General features: G+C 38.3%; 2 protein-coding genes across 3 annotated transcripts; both read left to right on the top strand.

The window, feature by feature from the left end:
- The first annotated feature begins 908 nt into the window (after nucleotides 1-908).
- Nucleotides 909-6,773, top strand: LOC118798234 (uncharacterized protein CXorf38-like). Its single transcript, XM_036557628.1, has 11 exons — nucleotides 909-1,215; nucleotides 2,636-2,767; nucleotides 2,934-3,059; nucleotides 3,744-3,899; nucleotides 4,046-4,201; nucleotides 4,286-4,454; nucleotides 4,804-4,911; nucleotides 5,666-5,854; nucleotides 6,112-6,249; nucleotides 6,344-6,469; nucleotides 6,705-6,773. The coding sequence occupies exons 1-11, from the start codon at nucleotides 1,039-1,041 to the stop codon at nucleotides 6,746-6,748; spliced, it is 1,521 nt and encodes a 506-aa protein (XP_036413521.1). The 5' UTR covers nucleotides 909-1,038; the 3' UTR covers nucleotides 6,749-6,773.
- Nucleotides 6,774-6,808: 35 nt separating this feature from the next.
- On the top strand, nucleotides 6,809-18,979 carry LOC118798235. Of its 2 annotated transcripts, XR_005005986.1 has the most exons (11): nucleotides 6,812-6,936; nucleotides 7,674-7,859; nucleotides 9,413-9,550; nucleotides 9,645-9,770; nucleotides 9,965-10,195; nucleotides 12,163-12,327; nucleotides 12,654-12,866; nucleotides 12,971-13,112; nucleotides 14,420-14,725; nucleotides 14,961-15,101; nucleotides 16,466-18,979. XR_005005986.1 is itself a non-coding variant. In XM_036557629.1 (8 exons), the coding sequence occupies exons 1-8, from the start codon at nucleotides 6,852-6,854 to the stop codon at nucleotides 12,972-12,974; spliced, it is 1,149 nt and encodes a 382-aa protein (XP_036413522.1). In that variant the 5' UTR covers nucleotides 6,809-6,851; the 3' UTR covers nucleotides 12,975-14,406. The 2 variants fall into 2 exon arrangements, 1 of the variants encoding a protein (XP_036413522.1); XM_036557629.1 differs by lacking the exons at nucleotides 14,420-14,725; nucleotides 14,961-15,101; nucleotides 16,466-18,979 and having other exon boundaries at nucleotides 6,809-6,936; nucleotides 12,654-12,867; nucleotides 12,971-14,406.
- Nucleotides 18,980-19,400: the final 421 nt, after the last annotated feature.

Here is a 19,400-nt window from a genome sequence, read left to right as displayed (position 1 = left end):
CATCAAACTTTATCTAAAAATTTGTGTATGTAGAAATAAAAATCTACTATTTCTTTTTTTACTTTTCACAAGAGGGACTTTCTAGGAGGACATATATAATAAACATTCCTAAAATAAATACAGGATCATTTAGAAATGTTTCTAGTCTTGGAGGAGGTGTCTGTCTCACCAGCTGCCATGTTTGTTTTTGTTTATGACCAGATAAAAAAGAAAACATTCTACTAAATGTTCAACTAATACAAAAATGAGTTCTTTAGAAACTCTTAAAAGTGAGTTTGGTGATGCACCTGCTTCTAAAATACCTGGGGAAAAAAATGTACAGTATACTGGACATTTGGAAAAGGGAGAACAATGATAAAATTATGGAAGCCTGTTTCTGCTACTGGAAAATATATATAGCCATTTAGTAAGTCTTAATATGAGAGTTTCCCATAATTATGACATAGTATCTCATAATTACAATGTAGTGTCTCATAATTATGACTTACCATCTCATAATTATGACTTACCATCTCATAATTATGACATACTTTCTTATAATTGTGACTTAGCCTCTCATAATTAATAATCATAATTAGATGACACAAAGTCATAATTATATGGCTTTTTTTTTTCTTTTTATCCATTATGAATTGATTTTTAAAAAATACTTTTTAGACAAAATCTATATCCCAGTTCATGTAGTAACTTGCGAGGGAAGCTTTTAGAGGCTTTAAACTCTAGACGTCTGGTTCCTGTCACCACCACTGGAACAAAATCTAAGTCGGCAGTTTTCTCTACTATGCAGCTTTTCACATCAAACCACTCTGAATGACTTTATTTATATCTGTACCATTTAATTAGGGAGGAAATCCGAAAAATCGGTGGAACTCCCCTTTAACCACTGTCACAATCTGGCAACCCTCGACGTCAGCTGGGCTTCCAGCACTCCTGACACTGACACTGCCGCTGGGTTGGGCCGCACTCCAGCAGCTCTAACAGAAAAAGAAGACTTTAAGAAACCTTACATAGGATTGTTAAGGCGGAATCCTTCCCAGCATGGACTCCTACCAGCGCTTCAGTGACGAGAACTACAAGAACTGGCTGAAAACCGCGGAGAGTCTCTACATACTGAGGAACAACATTCGCCGTTTCGTCGAAGATGAAACCGAAACTTACCACCGCTCTCTTCGGGAAACGCTGAAGGGGGAGATCTGCGTGAAAAACTGCAAAAAGGTAAACCGTAAAGGAAAAGCGAGCGGATTCACATTTACTGAACAGTGTTTGTCATCAGGCCTGTACATATTAGCATGTTAGCCCTGCATTCATTCACCAACATAACAACGACTGAGATTTTACTGCTACAGGTCATTATAACACATACAGATAAACTACATTAGGCTACACGTTCATATATATTACTGATGACCCACTGATTAAGATGTGACTTTGGTACACACTTAAAAAAGATGGTTCTTCAAGGGTTCTTTAATAAAGAAAATGGTTCTTTTTAGAACCATGAGTTCTATATAGAGACGTTTTATGCTTAAGTGGCTGTTTGCATGGTGAAATTGGTCTTCAGAGTGATGGAGAAAGTGCTGTGGTTCTGTACAGCACCAAAAATTATTCTTCCATTGTTACAAGCTTGATGTAACAACAGCAGAACCCTTTTTGGTGCTATATAGAAGCTTTATCATAAAGGTTCTATATAAAACCATATACATTCTCCATCTGAAGAACCATTTCACCATGAAATGGTTGTATATAGAAGACAGGGTTCTAGATACATTAAGTTCCTGCATTAAAGAACCATCTAAGTGTGTATGTCAAAAATAGTTGCATGGTTAACTGTGCTATCAGACGATATCTGTGTGGATTTAGTATGATGATACAGCTAAAGTAGCCTTACACCAAGTGAGGCAGTAGAAGTATCTTTAAATAAATTAGTGGCATAAATAGAAGTAAAAGTGGCTACCAAACCACTTGAGTATGAGTAAAGATATAACTTCAGGAGGTATCAGCTCAAAACACTTCTCAAGTACTGAGTTTGTAGAACAGCAGTGGAACGTATACACCCAGATTCCATCAGTATGGGATGTGAGGTTTGGGATGCTTTTGGTCTAAAATATGTTGCTGAAGTCTGAACTTGAGAGTTGTGAGCAACAACAAAGCAACCCATGTGCTGAAACAGCCAAACCGAGTAAAGAGTGGCTGTATTTGAGTGGATGTAAATGTAATATAGCGTCACCATTATTGAAGGAGACGCAGCTTCAGAGACAAAGTCATAGTGCTTTATTAACCAGCTGTTGTCGGCCACAGCCACACCATACATTAGCAGGATTTTCTCTTAACAACTCGCTCTAAGCCTCAGCTCTGGACTCAGATCTGAACTTTCTCAGCTCCCAGATCTGACTGACTCACAGTTTTTCCTGTTCTACAACACACATCCACCGAAGGCAAACTAGCCCCACCTTCACATTAAGAGTCCTTAGCCAAATAACCTTCAGAATAAATGAAAAAGAATCAATAAACCAGAAAATAAAATGCACACGTTTTGTGAACACACTACAACTACAACACTACTCCCTCTGAATAAACTCTAAAATAATAATTGAGTTATAGATCTGTTGTGTGTTGGAAATGTTGCTGTCCACAGTCACCTTTATGTGAGAAGTGTGAGCGGTGGAAAAAAGAGATCTTGCAGAGTCGTCTTGGAAAGGGTGCTGAGATACACTGGAAAAACGTTGAGCCACATCGCTGGCCAACAGAAATATGGGAAGTGGCCAAGGTGAGCTATGGGGGCACCAGTTCATTCTCATTCTGTCATTATTATTATTGTTTATTCTTTGACGTTTTTTTCTTGCTTAGTGAACAGAGTTAACTCATGATCCCATTCTGGGATTCGGCACAGTTTACTTTGTATCGATTTCACTTTATTTCAATTATGACCTTAGGTGTATATGCCAGGTGGACAACGTGAGCATCGCTGTTTTGACCAGTTTGATATTGCTGCTATTCTGAACTTCATGGCTAACTGCAAACATTTTAAAAAGTTTCATCAAGGCCAGCTCCTGACCAAGGTAAACCTACTGAACGCCTTTAAATCCTTCTAAGGAAAATCCACTTATGTACAGTGTTAACAAAGCCATTAAGAGTGGTTTGATGTGAAGTGCACCATTCAAGAGAATCTGAATCAGAATTGTTCACGACGGTCGAGCAATTTGAGGCAACAATACTGGTCTTAACTCTGCTTTCCTGCACCACTCACTGCTGTTCAGACAGAGCTGGTTGCCAGATTGGGCAAGTTCCCACATTTTACCATTTTAATGTAACTTTCCATGAAAGGATCATGAGGGGTGTTTTTTTCATTGCCTTATTTCAGTAAAGCTTTATCAAAAAACAAAAAAAATTAAATGAAGGAAAAAAAAATAGTTGAACCCCTGGTATATTTGTGTAGTAGACATCACAAAACCTGGTTCCTGTCATCACTATTGTAAAGTCAGCAGGTTTCTCTACAATGCATCACCTCACCTCAGACTACTCTGTATAACTTTGTCACCAACTGAATTATGCTGAAGAGATTCCACTTTAAGAACTTGCTCTTTCTGTGTCTTTGGTTTTCATTTCTGTATGTATATGTATTTTTAAAACAAAGTCTAATGCATCATATTCTTTTTTCTGATTCATGTTAAGCTGTCTTATTTCATATACCTTGATGGCTCTATGAAGCTTATGTTCCGTGTGTTTTTTTCTGTGGGATGAAGGTCATCAGCGTGAGGAATATGGTGATGCATTCCCCTGAATTAAGGCTGAACAAGGAAAAGATGGATGGTGGCAGAAATAATGTTCTGATGCTGGCAAAGCTTCTAGAGACCTGCATACCTAAACTGCATGAGACCATATCAGAGGAGATAAAGCAGGTACATAGAATTATAGAGAGAAAGAGATTTATTTTGTGAAGACCACTAACATGTTTATATACTCCAGATTATGGCATATCTAGTATCTTAAAATACTGTGTAATGGTGCAGCTGAAACTTTTAAAAGTTTATTTTGTATTGTATAGTTTGATACAGTTTTGGAAAATTATCCTGATCAAATTTCCCAAGTGGATTTAAAGACAGAAAATCTGAAGCTGCTGGATAGAGAACAGCAGGCCCTGAAGGAGAGGATTGAATTCCTGGCCCAACGTTATAAAGCAGACCAACAAACAGAAATTAAAGTAAGCCTAAAGTGCCTGTTTCATTAAAAGTTGGCATACTTAACAATAGATTTTTGTACCAACAAATTTGCATGGTGTGTTCAGGGAGAACTGCAGGGTATAAAGAATTTCCTGGACCAAAACAAAGATCTCCTGGAGAGCCTGAGGCCTCAGGTGACCCAACTAAATGAGATACAGGAGACAGTGGAGAAGCATGAGTTCCAGATTGACAATCTGAGTAACAGGGTTGAAAATCTGGAGAAGGTTACACACGGTAGGTGAAAAAAATCAATAAATAAGGTAGAAATAAGGCTCAATGCTACACAGAAACATGCAAATTGTCAAGGATAGATGATATCATGACAGATTTCTGTTTGATCAGAATTTTTTTTCCAATTCATCTTAATTCCAGCTAATCATAACTTCAGTTTAATCCCAACCAATAAATTTGGTGTTTATGGTGGTAACACTGATGGTACACTACTAACAAATGCAAAGAAGACAGGAAGGCAATTTAAAAGATGGGTAACACTTTTTCAGTAACCCAGAATCTGATAGATGCCACAAATAGAAACGGTTTGTTTGTATTTAGGCTCTTATATTCAGCTGATTGTGATCTACAGACCCAATGTTCAGTGATGATCCACTCAAGTTTAAGAATCATCTGATCGAACAGGCTCGGAAAAGGAAATGGCCAGAACCTCTATTTACAGAAGAACTTGAAGCCAGTGGTAAGAATTCAGTTACTTCCATTATATTTAATGTATATTTATTGCAAGGACTAAGGAGTTTGTGTACATTTAAAGATGTTTTAATTAAGAATGAAAACACATTTTAATAATTAAGTAAACAGTTAAACCAGTAAATAATTAAGATGCCAGTAAATAATTAAAACACCTTTAATAATGAATAAATAAAACACCTTTTAATAAGCATAAACAAATATATGTTTAAAAACGAAACATTACACACTGTCTATATAATACTGCACAAAACTGTTAGTCACCTGAGAAATATTGTATTTCGAAAGCTATTTACTGAGCAGTAAGTATTTATTTGCTCAGAAATACACAAATATTAGAATAAATACATTAACAGTATTAGCTTAACAGTCATTGTCCAATACTTGTGTGTGTGTGTGTATATATATATATATATATATATATATATATATATATATATAAGTCTTGGATAATGACTGTTGAGCTAATACTGTTAATACTGGGTGACTGAATATACTGTATAAAAATCAAAAAACATGAAAAACATTAAGATTAGTTACATAACTAGTTAGGTTTTATTTAACTTAGCTGCTGATAGCATAATAAGTTGGATTAAACAGGACTTTACAGTCTAACTAAAACAAAAATGGCTGAATACTTGTTTCCTCTCACTGTTTTTATCATGGTAGGTAATTTGTCATGTAGCGTGAACATGTCCATAATGTCTCCTCACAGTTTAAAGTTCCACTTAATGTCTTTACAGGTTATAGAGGTCGAGTGGTGGTGAATGGACGCACCTTTACTGGTTTACAGGTGTGTAATAACAAAAGGAGAGCTCACCAAGAGGTTGCCAAGATAGCTCTGGGTCAACTCCAATCTGAGTTTGAGGACACAGAAGAGGCATCAACATCTGCAGCCATTCCATCATTGATATCTACTACATCATCTACAAGTAACATGTCTTTCCTACATTATTGAAATTGAGATTGATAGTCTTATTCTCAAAATCTGAAATTGTGATTGTATGATTTCAGTGTCTCCTTGTTTAAATCTGTTACAAATGTAACTTTATCTGTGTAAAGATAACGTTATGCTGGGAGATTATAGATTTCGGTGCTTGTTCTTTTCTCAACAAAACACAACTTTTGATCTGGACAGCAAGCTGTTTTTACAATTTTGCAGCTTTTGATCTTCAGCTTTGCGTTACAGACAACCTCTTTTATGGCACCGTGACTGTGGTCCTCAGCAAAGAGGTTTGTTCTGATGGGTTTGTAAAAGAGGATGAAGCCACTGAATCAGCGTACATAAAACTAGGCCGTCAGTTTGGCCTGAATGATCCTGGTGCTGGTAGGTATCAGTGAAACTGTAGCAGATCTAGTCAGGGGTTAGATCTGTAATTTATGGTTCATGATAATATCTGATGTTTTTCCCTATCCAACAGGTAATACTTTCAGGACAGTGGTCTTGGAACATTTGACTAAGTGTGGTATTCAACCACCATCGGAAATCACAACTCAACAGAATGATAAGAACTTCTGCAAACTTCATTTTACCTTTTATGATGAAGGTGAATGGAGTTCTGTCTACTTTCATTATTAGAGAACTAGCCATGCTATTCATTTCCCCAGAATAAAGTTAAGCTTTCTGATTATTTTAACCATGACATTGTTAATCAGTTAACACTGTTCCCATGAGAACACTAGTCTGTGTCATCATTCACCATAATAGCTTTGCTTGGTTGATCTTCTCTTTCTTTGTTGTCCATCTCTGATGCACATAACGTGGTCTATGAATTTCTTCAGATGGCTCCACAACGAAGAAAAAAGCGGAGACAGCAAGCGGCTAAGGTTGCACTACAACAGCTGTCTGGGTTCTTTAACTGCAGTTCTGATGCGGTTCCTGATGAAAACTACAAAGGCTTTCTGAAGGAACGTCTGGATGCTCTTGGTATGGAGAATCCTGTCTACGAAACTGACCAAAAAAAGCCCCCTGAAGACGCAAGAAGCTCCAGCACCAGCAGAGATGCAGAACATAGTGAGTTATCACGATTATGATATTTATGATGCTTGCTATGACATGAGACATAGTGTCCTCGAAAAACTGTCAAAGTGTATGGTGCATTTCTCAACTGTATTCTGAGAATCCTTCTTAGTGGAACTGCCTTAGATGATGAAGCAGTCAAGAAATGCAGACCACCTAGACTGCAGCCTAGCATTTGGAGTGCAGCTACGGTGTTCTGTCTACACATACCTTATGGAGCTTATCAGCTATTTATGAAGTATTTTCTGAACTGGATCATGTGTGTTTTCTGTAGGGCAGCTGGTCTCTTGGAAAAGAATACGCATTTAGTTCTTCAGTTATTGTCCTTTAACTGGCCTATGTTATTTTCGCTAGCATTAAAGAAGTCTTCTGAACAAAATTATGTCATGAAGTCACTTTCTGAGTGTTTTTAAAAGTTGTATAGATCTTATTTTTAGGCTCCCACGTCGTGTAAAAGACATCTGCCTAAAGTTCTCACGTGTGAGCACACATTTTTTACACTTGTGATAACACATTTTACATTTTTTTGTCACGCACAATCACACATTTTTCACCTTGTGTGCAAAAATGAACATGTAGGGTGTCCATCATCATGTGATCGTTCACGTGAAGTTTGTTTTTTTTTTGTAAGGAGATAAACTCACTTTGAAAGACGAACCCATACATGGAGTATCTTCTCCTTCCCACTCAATAATAAAGTTGTTTATGTTTAACTTGCTGTGACTCTGCAGTATCCAGCACACAGCCAGGACAACACGGACAAGAGAATACTAGCCTTCAATCAAAGGACAGTCTTGCTGTTGTCCAGCCTCCACCCACAGTACCCTCAGACTGTCCTGCTGTCGGGCTAAAGACAGAGGCTCGGGACTCCAGCCCTGCACCCAGACCAAGAGAAGTGAACATGGATGATCGCACAGGTACACACAGATCTGCTTTTGCATGAGAATGTGCTCTTACAAAAATATCCAGTAGGGTGCGCCATAATCAAAGAGGAGGTGATGCATCATTTTTCCACACATTGTGGAAAGCAACAGATCATAAGTTCTAATCAGTGTTTAGAAATGTACTTTTTTTTCATTAAAGTAGTAAAGTATTGCTGTAAGTCAGGGGGTTCCAGATCCAGTACTGGGGACCCCACACTGTGCACATTTTTGTGTTTTCCCCCATCTAGCACACTTCACAGAACTCATTAGCAAGTTTCTCATGTGGCTCAGGAGTGCTAGGGCAGGGAAAACACAAAATGTGCAGAGCATGGGGTCCCTAGGACTGACTTTGGGAACACTTGGTCTAAGTAATCTTTATACTTTTACATTTGACCTCACACTGAAAAAAAATAAAAAATTTAGGCCCAGTCTCATGTCTTCTTTTTACTCCTACCCCTTGTTTTTGAGTGTCACCCTAAGCCCTTGGAACTGAGTTACAAGGGGTAGTGGTTGAAATCTTGCCCTATGAAATGGGACAACCCTCAAATAAAAAATAATAATAAAAAAAAACAAAAAACAAAACAACAAAAAAACCCATAAAACATTGCTTCATTAACGCTTCATTAACAGGCTACTAGCGGTGCTCTGTAGGTGACCCGGCCCGTCTTCAGTGATAGCAGAGAAGCAGTAAGGTTCAGCAACCTCGCTGCTGTGCTTTAGTTACATTTAGGGCATCATATGCTTTCAAAGAGGGGTATAAGACAATTATTTATTATCTCCCACCGCTAATTCTTTGGTGAGACGAAGCTGAAGTCAGCTATTCACCAGCTTCTTGTTCGAATTTTCCCGTTCCACCTTAAGTGGTGCAGCAGTTACATTCTGGCACTTCAGGTATCTATACTGCTGGACTATTTAAGGTGGAACGGGAAAATTAACTAGCTACCTACCGAAACATTAGCATGCTATTAGCGATTTTTTTATGCTTGTTATGAAGAAAATGACTATAATACATTGAAACGGCATTAAACTAAGATAATACAGTGGTTATCGTAATTTTTTGATGGAGAAAATTCTCACATTTGTGGGTTTCTTTGGTCGCTCGCGCAGACATCTTGCCGGTTTTCCTTTTTTCTCATAACACTCTGTTTGGAGTGCCTCTGAAAAATCTCTGTTTGGAGGGCTATGTAGCCCTAACACTTCGCCCACCCCTCTATCTCAACAAAAATTGGGACACCCTAACCCTTGACGTGAACGCGCAAAACAGAGGGCGAAGGGCTAAGTGGTAGGGGCACGGGGTGAAATGGGATTGGGCCTTAGTTATCAGGTTTCCTAAAGATTTGAAGTTCTAAATACAATTTACTTACTTAACGTACGGTGCAACTGCATCTGTGATCATGTGTGTTTTACAGAGATCAGTTTACTTCTAGTACTGTATCATCTTAAGTCTCCATCTGTAACAGTACAGTTATAAAGGTGTCAGCCTCTATATACCTCAATAAACCTTAGATTTAATTTTGCAGCTTTTGATTTTAAACTTTGCATTACAGGCAACCTCTTTTATGGCACCGTGACTGTGGTCCTCAGCAAAGACGTTTGCTCTGATGGGTTTGTAAAAGAGGATGAAGCCATTGAATCAGCGTACATAAAAGTAGGCCGTCAGTTTGGCCTGAATGATCCTGGTACTGGTAGGTATCAGTGAAACTGTAGCAGATCTAGTCAGGGGTTAGATCTGTAATTTATGGTTCATGATAATATCTGATGGTTTTTCCTATCCAACAGGTAATACTTTCAGGACAGTGGTCTTGGAACATTTGACTAAGTGTGGTATTCAACCACCATCGGAAATCACAAGTCAACAGAATGATAGGAACTTCTGCAAACTTCATTTTACCTTTTATGATGAAGGTGAATGGAGTTCTGTCTACTTTCATTATAAGCTTTCTGATTATTTTAACCATGACATTGTTAATCAGTCAACACTGTTCCCATGAGAACACTAGTCTGTGTCATCATTCACCATAATAGCTTTGCTTGGTTGATCTTCTCTTTCTTTGTTGTCCATCTCTGATGCACATAACGTGGTCTATGAATTTCTTCAGATGGCTCCACAACGAAGAAAAAAGCGGAACAGCAAGCGGCTAAGGTTGCACTACAACAGCTGTCTGGGTTCTTCAACTGCAGTTCTGATGCGGTTCCTGATGAAAACTACAAAGGCTTTCTGAAGGAACGTCTGGATGCTCTTGGTATGGAGAATCCTGTCTACGAAACTGACCAAAAAAAGCCCCCTGAAGACGCAAGAAGCTCCAGCACCAGCAGAGATGCAGAACAAAGTGAGTTTGGCTTCATTTGTAAATGATCAAGATTATGATATTTGTGATGGTTGCTATGCCATAAGACAGGTTTCTGTATGAGGGATTTTATGTAAAAAAAAAACACTTGGAAATGTTTGGTGATGTTGGTGATGGGACCATTATCACTGCTATACAAATATCAACAAAACTCTTTTTTCCATTTGACTATTTTTTTGTCAATATTTGAAATGTGCAATACTATAGTGGAAGTTTTTTTGACAATTTTGCATAAATTTGCCACTACACAATCATCATAATAATCTCCATTTTTTAAGCAGCTCATTCTTTAGATTGTGTGAACATTTCATGATAAGTGGACCAGTAGAAATTTTACATTTTTACATTTCAAAACAGCATGGTTTCCCCATAAATCTTTCCAGTGAATAAAAGGGTAGTTCCATGGATTTTAAAAACATGTGCATAATTCAATAGTTGAGATGTGAACAAAGTCACTCAGAGTGGTTTGATATGAAATGGTTCATTGCTGAGAAACTTGAACATGAAACTGAAATTTACCAATTTCTTTAGCGTGGTGGTGATAGGAACCAGGGGTCACAATGTCGACAACACAAATATAGCCATTTTATTAACTATCCAAAACCACCAATGAAGCTACACGTGTCTGAGTTTTTATACGTAATGTTGATGATAGTAAAACAGTGGTAAATCTGAAATATTTCTTTGGGGACTATTTTGACATACAGTGTTACTGTACAACCTCATGTACCAATTTTGCCATGAATTTAAATGACTTAAAAGTATGTTTTAGGCCAAAACTTTCTCAAAACTATTGTGACGATGTCTCTGGCATCAGGCAGTGTATTCCTAACTCTCATGTAGCCTAATAACGTTCTGTAAGGGAGCTTTTAGAGGCATTAAACTCTTCAGATGTCTGGTTCCTATCACCACCACTGCCCTGTACTGTGTCCTACCTATACATAACTGATACAGCAAATGAAGGGCTCATTAATCAGCTGATGCACTCGATCAGGTGTGTTGTGGAAGGGAATAGTTGAAACTGTGCAGTGCTGTAAGTTCCAAGGAGCAGGATTAAGAAACAGTGCTATATGTCAACAGGCCATTTTCACAACCATACCTACCTTTCATCTAATGAATAGGTTTTCATTTAAGTTAACAATGATGCTGGGAAAAGTTACTCTTGGTTAAAAGGAAGCTAATTTACAACAACATTTCATGAATTCATTAATAAATAAACCAAAGTCACTCTGTTTGCTCACATTTTTACTTCATGAAGTGACACATTAGAATTGCTGTCTTCAGCAATTAAGATAAGTTTTCTGTAACAACTTTAAAGGCGGCCACTACAAGCCTTACGCTAGTTGAGTTTAAAGAGGCTGAGCATGTAGCTAGCTGTCATTTTTCAGTTCTTTAGGAGTCTACACCCTCTCTTTAGCACAAATCCTACTAACTAAATCCTACCCACTGTTAATCCCGTCTTAAACATTTAAAACTACATACTAAATGTATTGTAAGTCTGCTTAATGTCTTCTGCATGTTGTAACTTATACATCATTTCTAAACATATAACAGACTTTTTCCTTGCCAGTAAGTCTTCTAAAGTTTTGCACATATTGTTAAATAGCGGATCAAAATAGAATGACCACTAATGTTAAAAGGGCACTCCCTGTTAGCTGGGAAATGATTGTCATGGGCACCTTACATCTGTAGATAAAGATATAATTGTCATGAAAAAGTTTATACTCTTTAAACCTCATTGAAGGTGTTGTGACTGAGTATAGTTTGGCCAGTCATACCACTTCTGACAATGTGCATTTACAGATAGGCCTGAGTGAAAATGCCGTATGTGATGGAAATGAACTGCAGGCTTAAAATTTCATAAAAACATTTAAAATGGAAACCTAGAGAGGGAGTTCATTCCTGTTCCCACTAAAGTTGTTTGTGTTGACCTTGCTGTAATTCTGCAGTATCCAGCACACAAACACAGCAACAAGGAAAAGAGAAGGACAGTGTTGCTGTTGTGCAGCCTCCACCCACAACACCCTCAGACTGCACCATCGGACTGACAACAGAGAGTCGGAACTCCAACCCTTCGCTCATACCGAGAGAAGTGGACTTGGAGGATCATACAGGTACACACAGATCTGCTTTGCATGAGAATGTGCTCTTAAAAAATTATCCCCCGAAAGTGCTGCATAGTCAAAGAGGATGACTCCATTATCATTTTTCCACACATTATGGAAAGCTATTGACTTTAATAAGTGTGTAATAAGTGTAGTTTTTTAAATAAAAGCAGTAAGGTTGGTGTAAGTCAGGGATTCCCAATTCCAGTGCTGTGGACCCAACATTAGAAACCATTAGCAAGTTCCGGTAGGTCAAGTGCGAGAGATCAGGGAAAACACAAAAATATAGGGTCCACAGGACTGACTTATACTGTGTACATATGTATGTTTTGCAGAGATCAAATCCCTTCTGGCCGTGTATCATCTCAAGCCGCCATCTGTAACAGTAGGGCGCATTAGCACTGATCAGAATTTCAGCGTCACAATGAACATCAACTTGGATAAATTCACCTTTAAGAACAGCAATGTCTACACCTCTAAGAAAGATGCCATACGCAAAACCTATCATTTACTCGGGCGTGCGTTGGGAGTTTTCCAGCAAGACACAGGGTATCCCTTTGTTCCTTGATTCTGTCTATTTTTTTAAATAACCATTATTTTTAAAAGAGTATGGCTATTGCACTAACGTCATTTGTGTGTCTCTCTCTGTAAGATGAAAGTAAGGCAACTATGTTGGTGAAGCAAGATTTTTCACAGAAGGTCTCTCACTCATCCTAAGGAAGACATTAAGGGTGATAAGAATTTCTGCTGCTCCCTTACAGAGATAACATACAGTTTAGTCTGTGATGGACAAGGTTAGTAGGTTGGCTGTGTAGTGCCACATGCACTACAAATCTAAGTATTAAAAAAACGGGTGACAAATTAAAGGAAAGAACCATATAAAGAGCCTTGGTAAGGTGTTGGGCCACCATGAGCTAACAGAACAGCTTCAGTGTGTCTTGGCATAGATTCTATAGTCTGGAACTGTGCTCAAGTGATGGAACACTGTTCTTCCAAAAGGTATTATTTAAGTTGGTGTTTTGATGATTGAGGTGGAGAGCGCTGTGTTACACGCCAGTCCAGAATCTCCCATCAGTGTTTAACTGGATTGGGATCAGGTGACTGCGAAGGCCAGAGCATTTGATTTACATCACTTTTATTCTCATCACCTGTGACCCTTTGTGCCCTGCGGATTGAGGCTCTGTAACCCCCTCCCCAAGCATTTAGGCCTGTAGAGTTCTCATTGTATATGCCACATATGCACTCACCCAATTGTAGAGAATAGGACGAAAGATGACTAATCTGACCATATCACTTTTTTCCACATCTCTGTAGACCAATGTCAGTGTTTTTTGCACCACTGAATTCTCAAATGGTCATTTGTCTTTGTGACGAGGGTTTAACTAACTGCAACCCTGATATCTTTCTCTATGTGGTTGTGCACAGACTATTAGTGCTGACACAGTCTGATCATGTTCTGCATTGACATTCTCAGTCAACTGAGTAACAGTTGCTTATTTTTCCTTACATATCGCACTAATGGGCGAGCATCAGAGTCATTGAATGGGCATTTGTGACCACAATTTCCAACACCGTGTACGGTTGTCTTTCCTATAGATGTAAATGCAGCTGCCACTTTAGTGACTGTTTGTACTGAAAAACTAGCTAGTAGATAGTCTTTGACTACATGACTGAAGCTCCTGCCGTCTTTGCTCCAATAATGAACCCTCTATCGAAGTCACTCAAAGACGTAGAACCCAATATTCTAAAAAGTCCCACTTATGTAATAACAATTACAATTACATAAAATGTAATTGTAAGATTTTGCACTTAACTTGGTCAGAAATGTAATAAAACCTAATAACGTAATAACATGCCCAGTAACTAACAAGAGCCTCCACTTTTAAGACTGGTTCTGGTTACAACTGTAACTTGCCAGGTCTGGACAAACCTTATGAATTAATGGTGCCTTATGAAAGTTTTTCTTTTGATTTGTCACTCTAATATATCTGAGTTAATATATTTTATTTTATGTACATTGAAACACAGAACAGATTCATATGTTGTCTTCAACTGAAAAGCTAGATCATGTTTGATAAGTGTCTACATGTCTTTTCCACAGGCTCCTCAGAGGCCGAGGCAAGACAAGATGCTCTGCAGAAAGCCATTTGCACTCTGCCCTTGCTCTTCGGCCATGAGGCTTTGCCTGCATCCAGCAGCACTGAGGAAACTGAATTTCAGATTAATACCTTACTGAGAAATGCTTGTCAGAAAGATCTCGCTTTCTCTCTCAGACCTAACCAGCACAAGATCTCTGTTGACCTCCGATTCAAAGACTTCACCATGGCTAGCAAAAGCCAAAGGAACAAAAAGGAAAATCGCAATCTTCTCAGCAAACGCATTCTGGGCCTGCTGGGGGAGGAGACAGGTCAGAATTACACAGATGACACAGTTATAAACACATGCAGTGGCTTGTGGGAAACCAAATGCGTTGGAGTCATAAACTAAATGTGGTGGTGCTAAGTGTGTGTTTGTTTTATGACTTTCTGATTAAAAACAGAAATCATGCTGACAGGCTGTAAAGTGCTTAAACAAGCACTATATGCTGTCGTAACATTTAATTACACAATAGTATTTTTTAATGTCTTATTGTCGTTTCGCAGAACCAAACTGTCCGTCGTTAAGAAACTGCTTAGACGACTGGTTTAAACAAAGAAATCTGCAGCAGCCTGTGTTTGAGGATACGGAGGAGGCACAAGGATCTAAAGCTACTTTTTCTGTTGAACTGTCCTGTAGTCATCCAGGTAAGAACAACACATTCTCAAATATATATGCTTTCTCCCTCTCTCTCTCTCTCTCTCTCTCTCTCTCTCTCTCTCCCTCTCTCCCTCTCTCCCTCTCTTTCTGTCTCTCTCCTGTACAAATATGTACAGTAGCATTAAAAAGTTATAATTGTTAATAATTGTTGTTATTTTACTTAATAATAACTTCTGCAGTGTAGAAAGACCAGATAGTACACTAAATGTCCAAAAGTATGTGGATACTCCTCCTAATTATTAAATTCAGGTGTTTCAACCACACCCATTGCTAACAGGTGCATAAAATCAAGCACATAACCATGTAATCTCCATAGACAAACATTGGCAGTAGAATGAGTCATACTGATGAGCTCAGATACTTTAAACATGGCACTGTCATAGGATTCCATCTTTGCCACAAGTCAGCTTGTGAAATTTCTGATCTGCTAGATCTGCCCTGATCAACTGTAAGTGCTATTTTTGTGAAATGGAAGCGTCTAGGAGAAACAACAGCTTAACCACGACCACGTAAACTCACACAGTGTGGTGGCGGAGTGCTAAAGCACATAAAAATTGCCTGTCCACTGGAAGCAACAGCAGCGTAAGAACTGTGCGTCAGAAGCTTCATGTAATCTGTTTCCATGGACGAACAGCTGCAGACAAGCGTAAGTTTGGGGTTTGGGCTAGGCCTCTTAGTTCCAGTGAAGAGTAATGTTAATATCACAGCATACAAAGAACTTTTAGAGAATTATATGCTTCCTACATTGTGGCAACAGTTTGGGGAAGGACATTTCTTGTTTCAGCATGACTGTGCCCCAGCGAGGTTCATAAAGACATGGTTTGACGAGTTTGGTGTGGAGGAACTTCAGTGGCCTACACAGAGCCCTGACCTCACTCCCACTGAACACCTTTAGGATGAATTGGATTGTCGACTGCGAGTCAGGCCCTCTCATCCAACATCAGTGTCTGACCTCATAAATACTCTTATGGATGAATGGGCAAAAATTCCCACAGACACACTCCAAAATCTTGTAGAAACCTTCCCAGAAGAGTGGAGGCTGTTATAGCTGCAAAGGGGGATAACCATACTAACGCCAATGGTTTTGGAATGGGATGTCCAACAAGCTCATATAGGTGTGATGGGTGGGTGTACACATACTTTTGGCCATACAGTGTATTTCAAGATTTTTTTTTTATATATTTCTGGTTTTGGAGAAAACCACAATGTTGTTAAAAGTTAAACAATAAGAGTCGTAGCTTCATAATAGAATCATGATTAAAAAACAGTGACCCCAAACATTTGATTTCTGTTTCCTTTTAAATGCTAGTGTACATCTCCGTAACTGACCTGTGGTTTGTTTAATCTTTAGACTGGCAAGACAGCCTGGAGAAAGCGAAAAAAAATCTGGTCCAGGAGCTTGAGAAAAGGTTTAAGTATTTGATTGACCAAAGCAAACAGGATTAATGTCATCTAGTATGTACTACCAAGCTGATCTTAAATGTACTTTTTCTGATGAAAAAGGAAGCTTTTAGGATCTATGCACTTTAAGTAGGGTATGAACAAACTTCACGAAAAACACAAGGCTTATGTGAGGTACTTACAGCTATAATCTGGATTCATTACTTCTGGACTGGAGTTTTTAAAACCTGTATCAATTAGGAGGCAGTTTTAGTAACATTTGAGACCAAATCTTTCAGATGTTTGCCAGTTAGCCCATCAATGTCATTATCTGAAAATTTTACATTCACTTAGGTCTCTATTTTGTCTGAATTTGCCTGAGCACAAATCAGAACAAGCTCTGGCATTTTTACTGATCATGCTAAATTTAGTTGTTGGACATAAATAGGTTGCATTGCCTAAAAGTGCTGCACTTAATTACATTTTTTTTTTTAAACAATAATGGTTTTTAAAGCAACATGAAACACTATTATGCACTTTCTTTACATTTTAAGGGTGAGGTTCTAACTTTAGTTCAGTGAAATATTACACGGGGTTTAAAATTTAGGAGCATGTTTTTGATTCACTCCAGCAGGGGTGCACAACTCGGTCCCGAAGGACTGGTGTCCAGCATAGTTCGGTGGTTCCTCTATTCAAACACACTTTCTAAACCTGGCAATTGACAGATGAGTTGAATCAGGTATGTTTGAGCAGGAACATAACCAAACTGTACTAGATGCCACCCCCTCTCTAGGGCCAGATTTGTGTACCCCTGTACTACAGGAAATCTACTTACCATAGCTCTGAACATCAATCACACACATTGGTGTGAAGTGTGATCTTTTATGAGCAGTGCTTACCAACCCTTGTCCTGGAGATCCATCTTCTTGTGGAGTCTAGTTTCAACCACAGCTCGTCACACATGCTTCAGCTAATTCGCTTCTTCAGAAGTGCTTGATTGGCTGGATCAGCAGCATTAGTGTTAGGTAAGGGGAGGGTTGCATGGTAGATTCAGATTAGAAGTAAACTTTGCAGGAGAAGTAAACTTTGCAGGAGTGACCACTGTTTTAAAATATGCATTTGTGTACTGTATGAATTCCAGCACTTAACTCTTTCTTACCTTGTGACAATGTACATCGTTAAGTCATGGGTACATATTTATTTTTTTACCAGCTTCATCTTATGTCCACTTTGAGCTGGATTACTTTTCCCTGGGGAGCTTCTGTAATTTAAGTCATTGCAAGCGAGATCTGTGATTTTAATGCAGTATGAATGTGCACAAACAAGTATGACAGTAATAATTCTGGAGTGGACAGCCTGGTCTATTTTTGTCTCATCTAACCATAGAAACCAGTTCCATTCAAAGTTTAAGTAGTGTCTTGAGAACTCCAGGTGCTTATATATGTAGCTTTTTCTGGCATGCCTTTCAAAACTTTGTTGGCTTGGTGGCATCATATTGTCGTTCTGGTGCCATGATAAACCCAAAATCCTCAAATGTTCTGCAAATCTCCAGTCATGACCTTTGGAGATTTTTTTTTTCCTCTTTAACCATCCCCACTGTTTGTGGGGGCAAAATAGACTTGCATGCTCATTTCAGTTTACTTAAACTAAATTTACTTCAGTTAATCTTTCGCATTTTTCAATGTGGTTTATCAACCACAAAGACATTTTTCATGACTAATCTTTATAAAGAGTGCCAGTAATTATAGAGCTGACTGGCTGTGACCTTTCAGTCTGGGCTATCTGTGGTCATTTGGGAAATTACTCAGAGGCTGCATCCAAAACTGCATACTACCATACAAAATAGTACATCAAAATAGTACACCTCCATTATTAATACATTCATGTACATACATAGTATGCATAGCATAGTATGTGGGGCTGGACTTTGGCCTCATGCTTTATCATGTACTAATTGGTCAGTCAATTCTCTTATAAAATATATTACAGAAACTGCCCTACATGAATGCAGCTCAAATAAAGCTTTAGATGATGAAGCTTCATGTCTGAAATATGTCTTTTGGTAACTCCTGGAATTTAGGTAAACTGTTTAAGCTTTGATGAGAGACTGAACATTTGACTGTCACTTTTGAACATCAGACATTTTCCTATCCTGTGTCTGTAGAAGATTAGTCTTAATCTGGTATTTGCTGTCAAGTATGGAGTGGAGTAACTATGCAAACTACTAACTCAAACAAACATGAATATACTTTTTACAAATCTTTACAAACATGGTGGGTTAAATGTCATGATTTCATTTTAAATGTCATGAACATTTTGTGAAATTGTTGAACTGTGAGGAGGTTACATTATGTATTTGCCAACATTTTTGCTCACTGTCACATTTGTGGAAGACATACTCTTTTCCATTCCTAAATATTTGAAGTGTTGGCTGGTGGCTAACACCATGAGTTGCTGAGAAAACAGAAATAAACGATCATGGGGAAATACTACCTGCAAGTGTGTTCTTCTTGTCTATCCTGGAAATATTTTATGATATATTCAGATTTTGTATTGTACCAACAACATATTGCAGTACATTGCACATTAATATGGGGTCTTATTAAGGCTAATGAAACTCTTACATAACGTCATCATCTCTTTCATCAGTGCTGTGATCATCATCGTTACGACTTGAACATATAGCTGTTGGTGTGAAACTGAAAGAGCTAGAGCTGTGTACAGTAAGGATACAGTGGTGCTTGTCTTTGAGTGTATGTAGTTGGAATGAAAGTTTAGTCCCGTGTGTGTGTTTTTACCACATCCTGAAAATAAGACAAAAAAACAAAGAGCCATCACACAGGAAACAGTATGTGTTCGCACCATAAAATGTGAGGACAGCTTTAGCTCCATGCGTGGTTTGTAGC

The sequence above is a fragment of the Colossoma macropomum genome, unplaced genomic scaffold (genome assembly GCF_904425465.1).
Source record: "Colossoma macropomum unplaced genomic scaffold, Colossoma_macropomum, whole genome shotgun sequence".
Classification (NCBI taxonomy): Eukaryota; Metazoa; Chordata; class Actinopteri; order Characiformes; family Serrasalmidae; genus Colossoma; species Colossoma macropomum.
This window is presented reverse-complemented; position numbering and strand designations above follow the sequence as displayed.

Bases quoted from the DNA above. Each gene is read 5' to 3' on its own strand.
- LOC118798234 (XM_036557628.1), top strand. From the start codon at position 1,039: ATGGACTCCTACCAGCGCTTCAGTGACGAGAACTACAAGAACTGGCTG. The intron at 2,768-2,933 runs GTGAGCTATGGG...TTATGACCTTAG, and splicing joins AAATATGGGAAGTGGCCAAG to GTGTATATGCCAGGTGGACA. The intron at 4,202-4,285 runs GTAAGCCTAAAG...TGGTGTGTTCAG, and splicing joins ACCAACAAACAGAAATTAAA to GGAGAACTGCAGGGTATAAA.
- LOC118798235 (XM_036557629.1), top strand. From the start codon at position 6,852: ATGGAGAATCCTGTCTACGAAACTGACCAAAAAAAGCCCCCTGAAGAC. The intron at 6,937-7,673 runs GTGAGTTATCAC...GTGACTCTGCAG, and splicing joins CAGCAGAGATGCAGAACATA to TATCCAGCACACAGCCAGGA. The intron at 9,551-9,644 runs GTAGGTATCAGT...CCTATCCAACAG, and splicing joins CCTGAATGATCCTGGTACTG to GTAATACTTTCAGGACAGTG.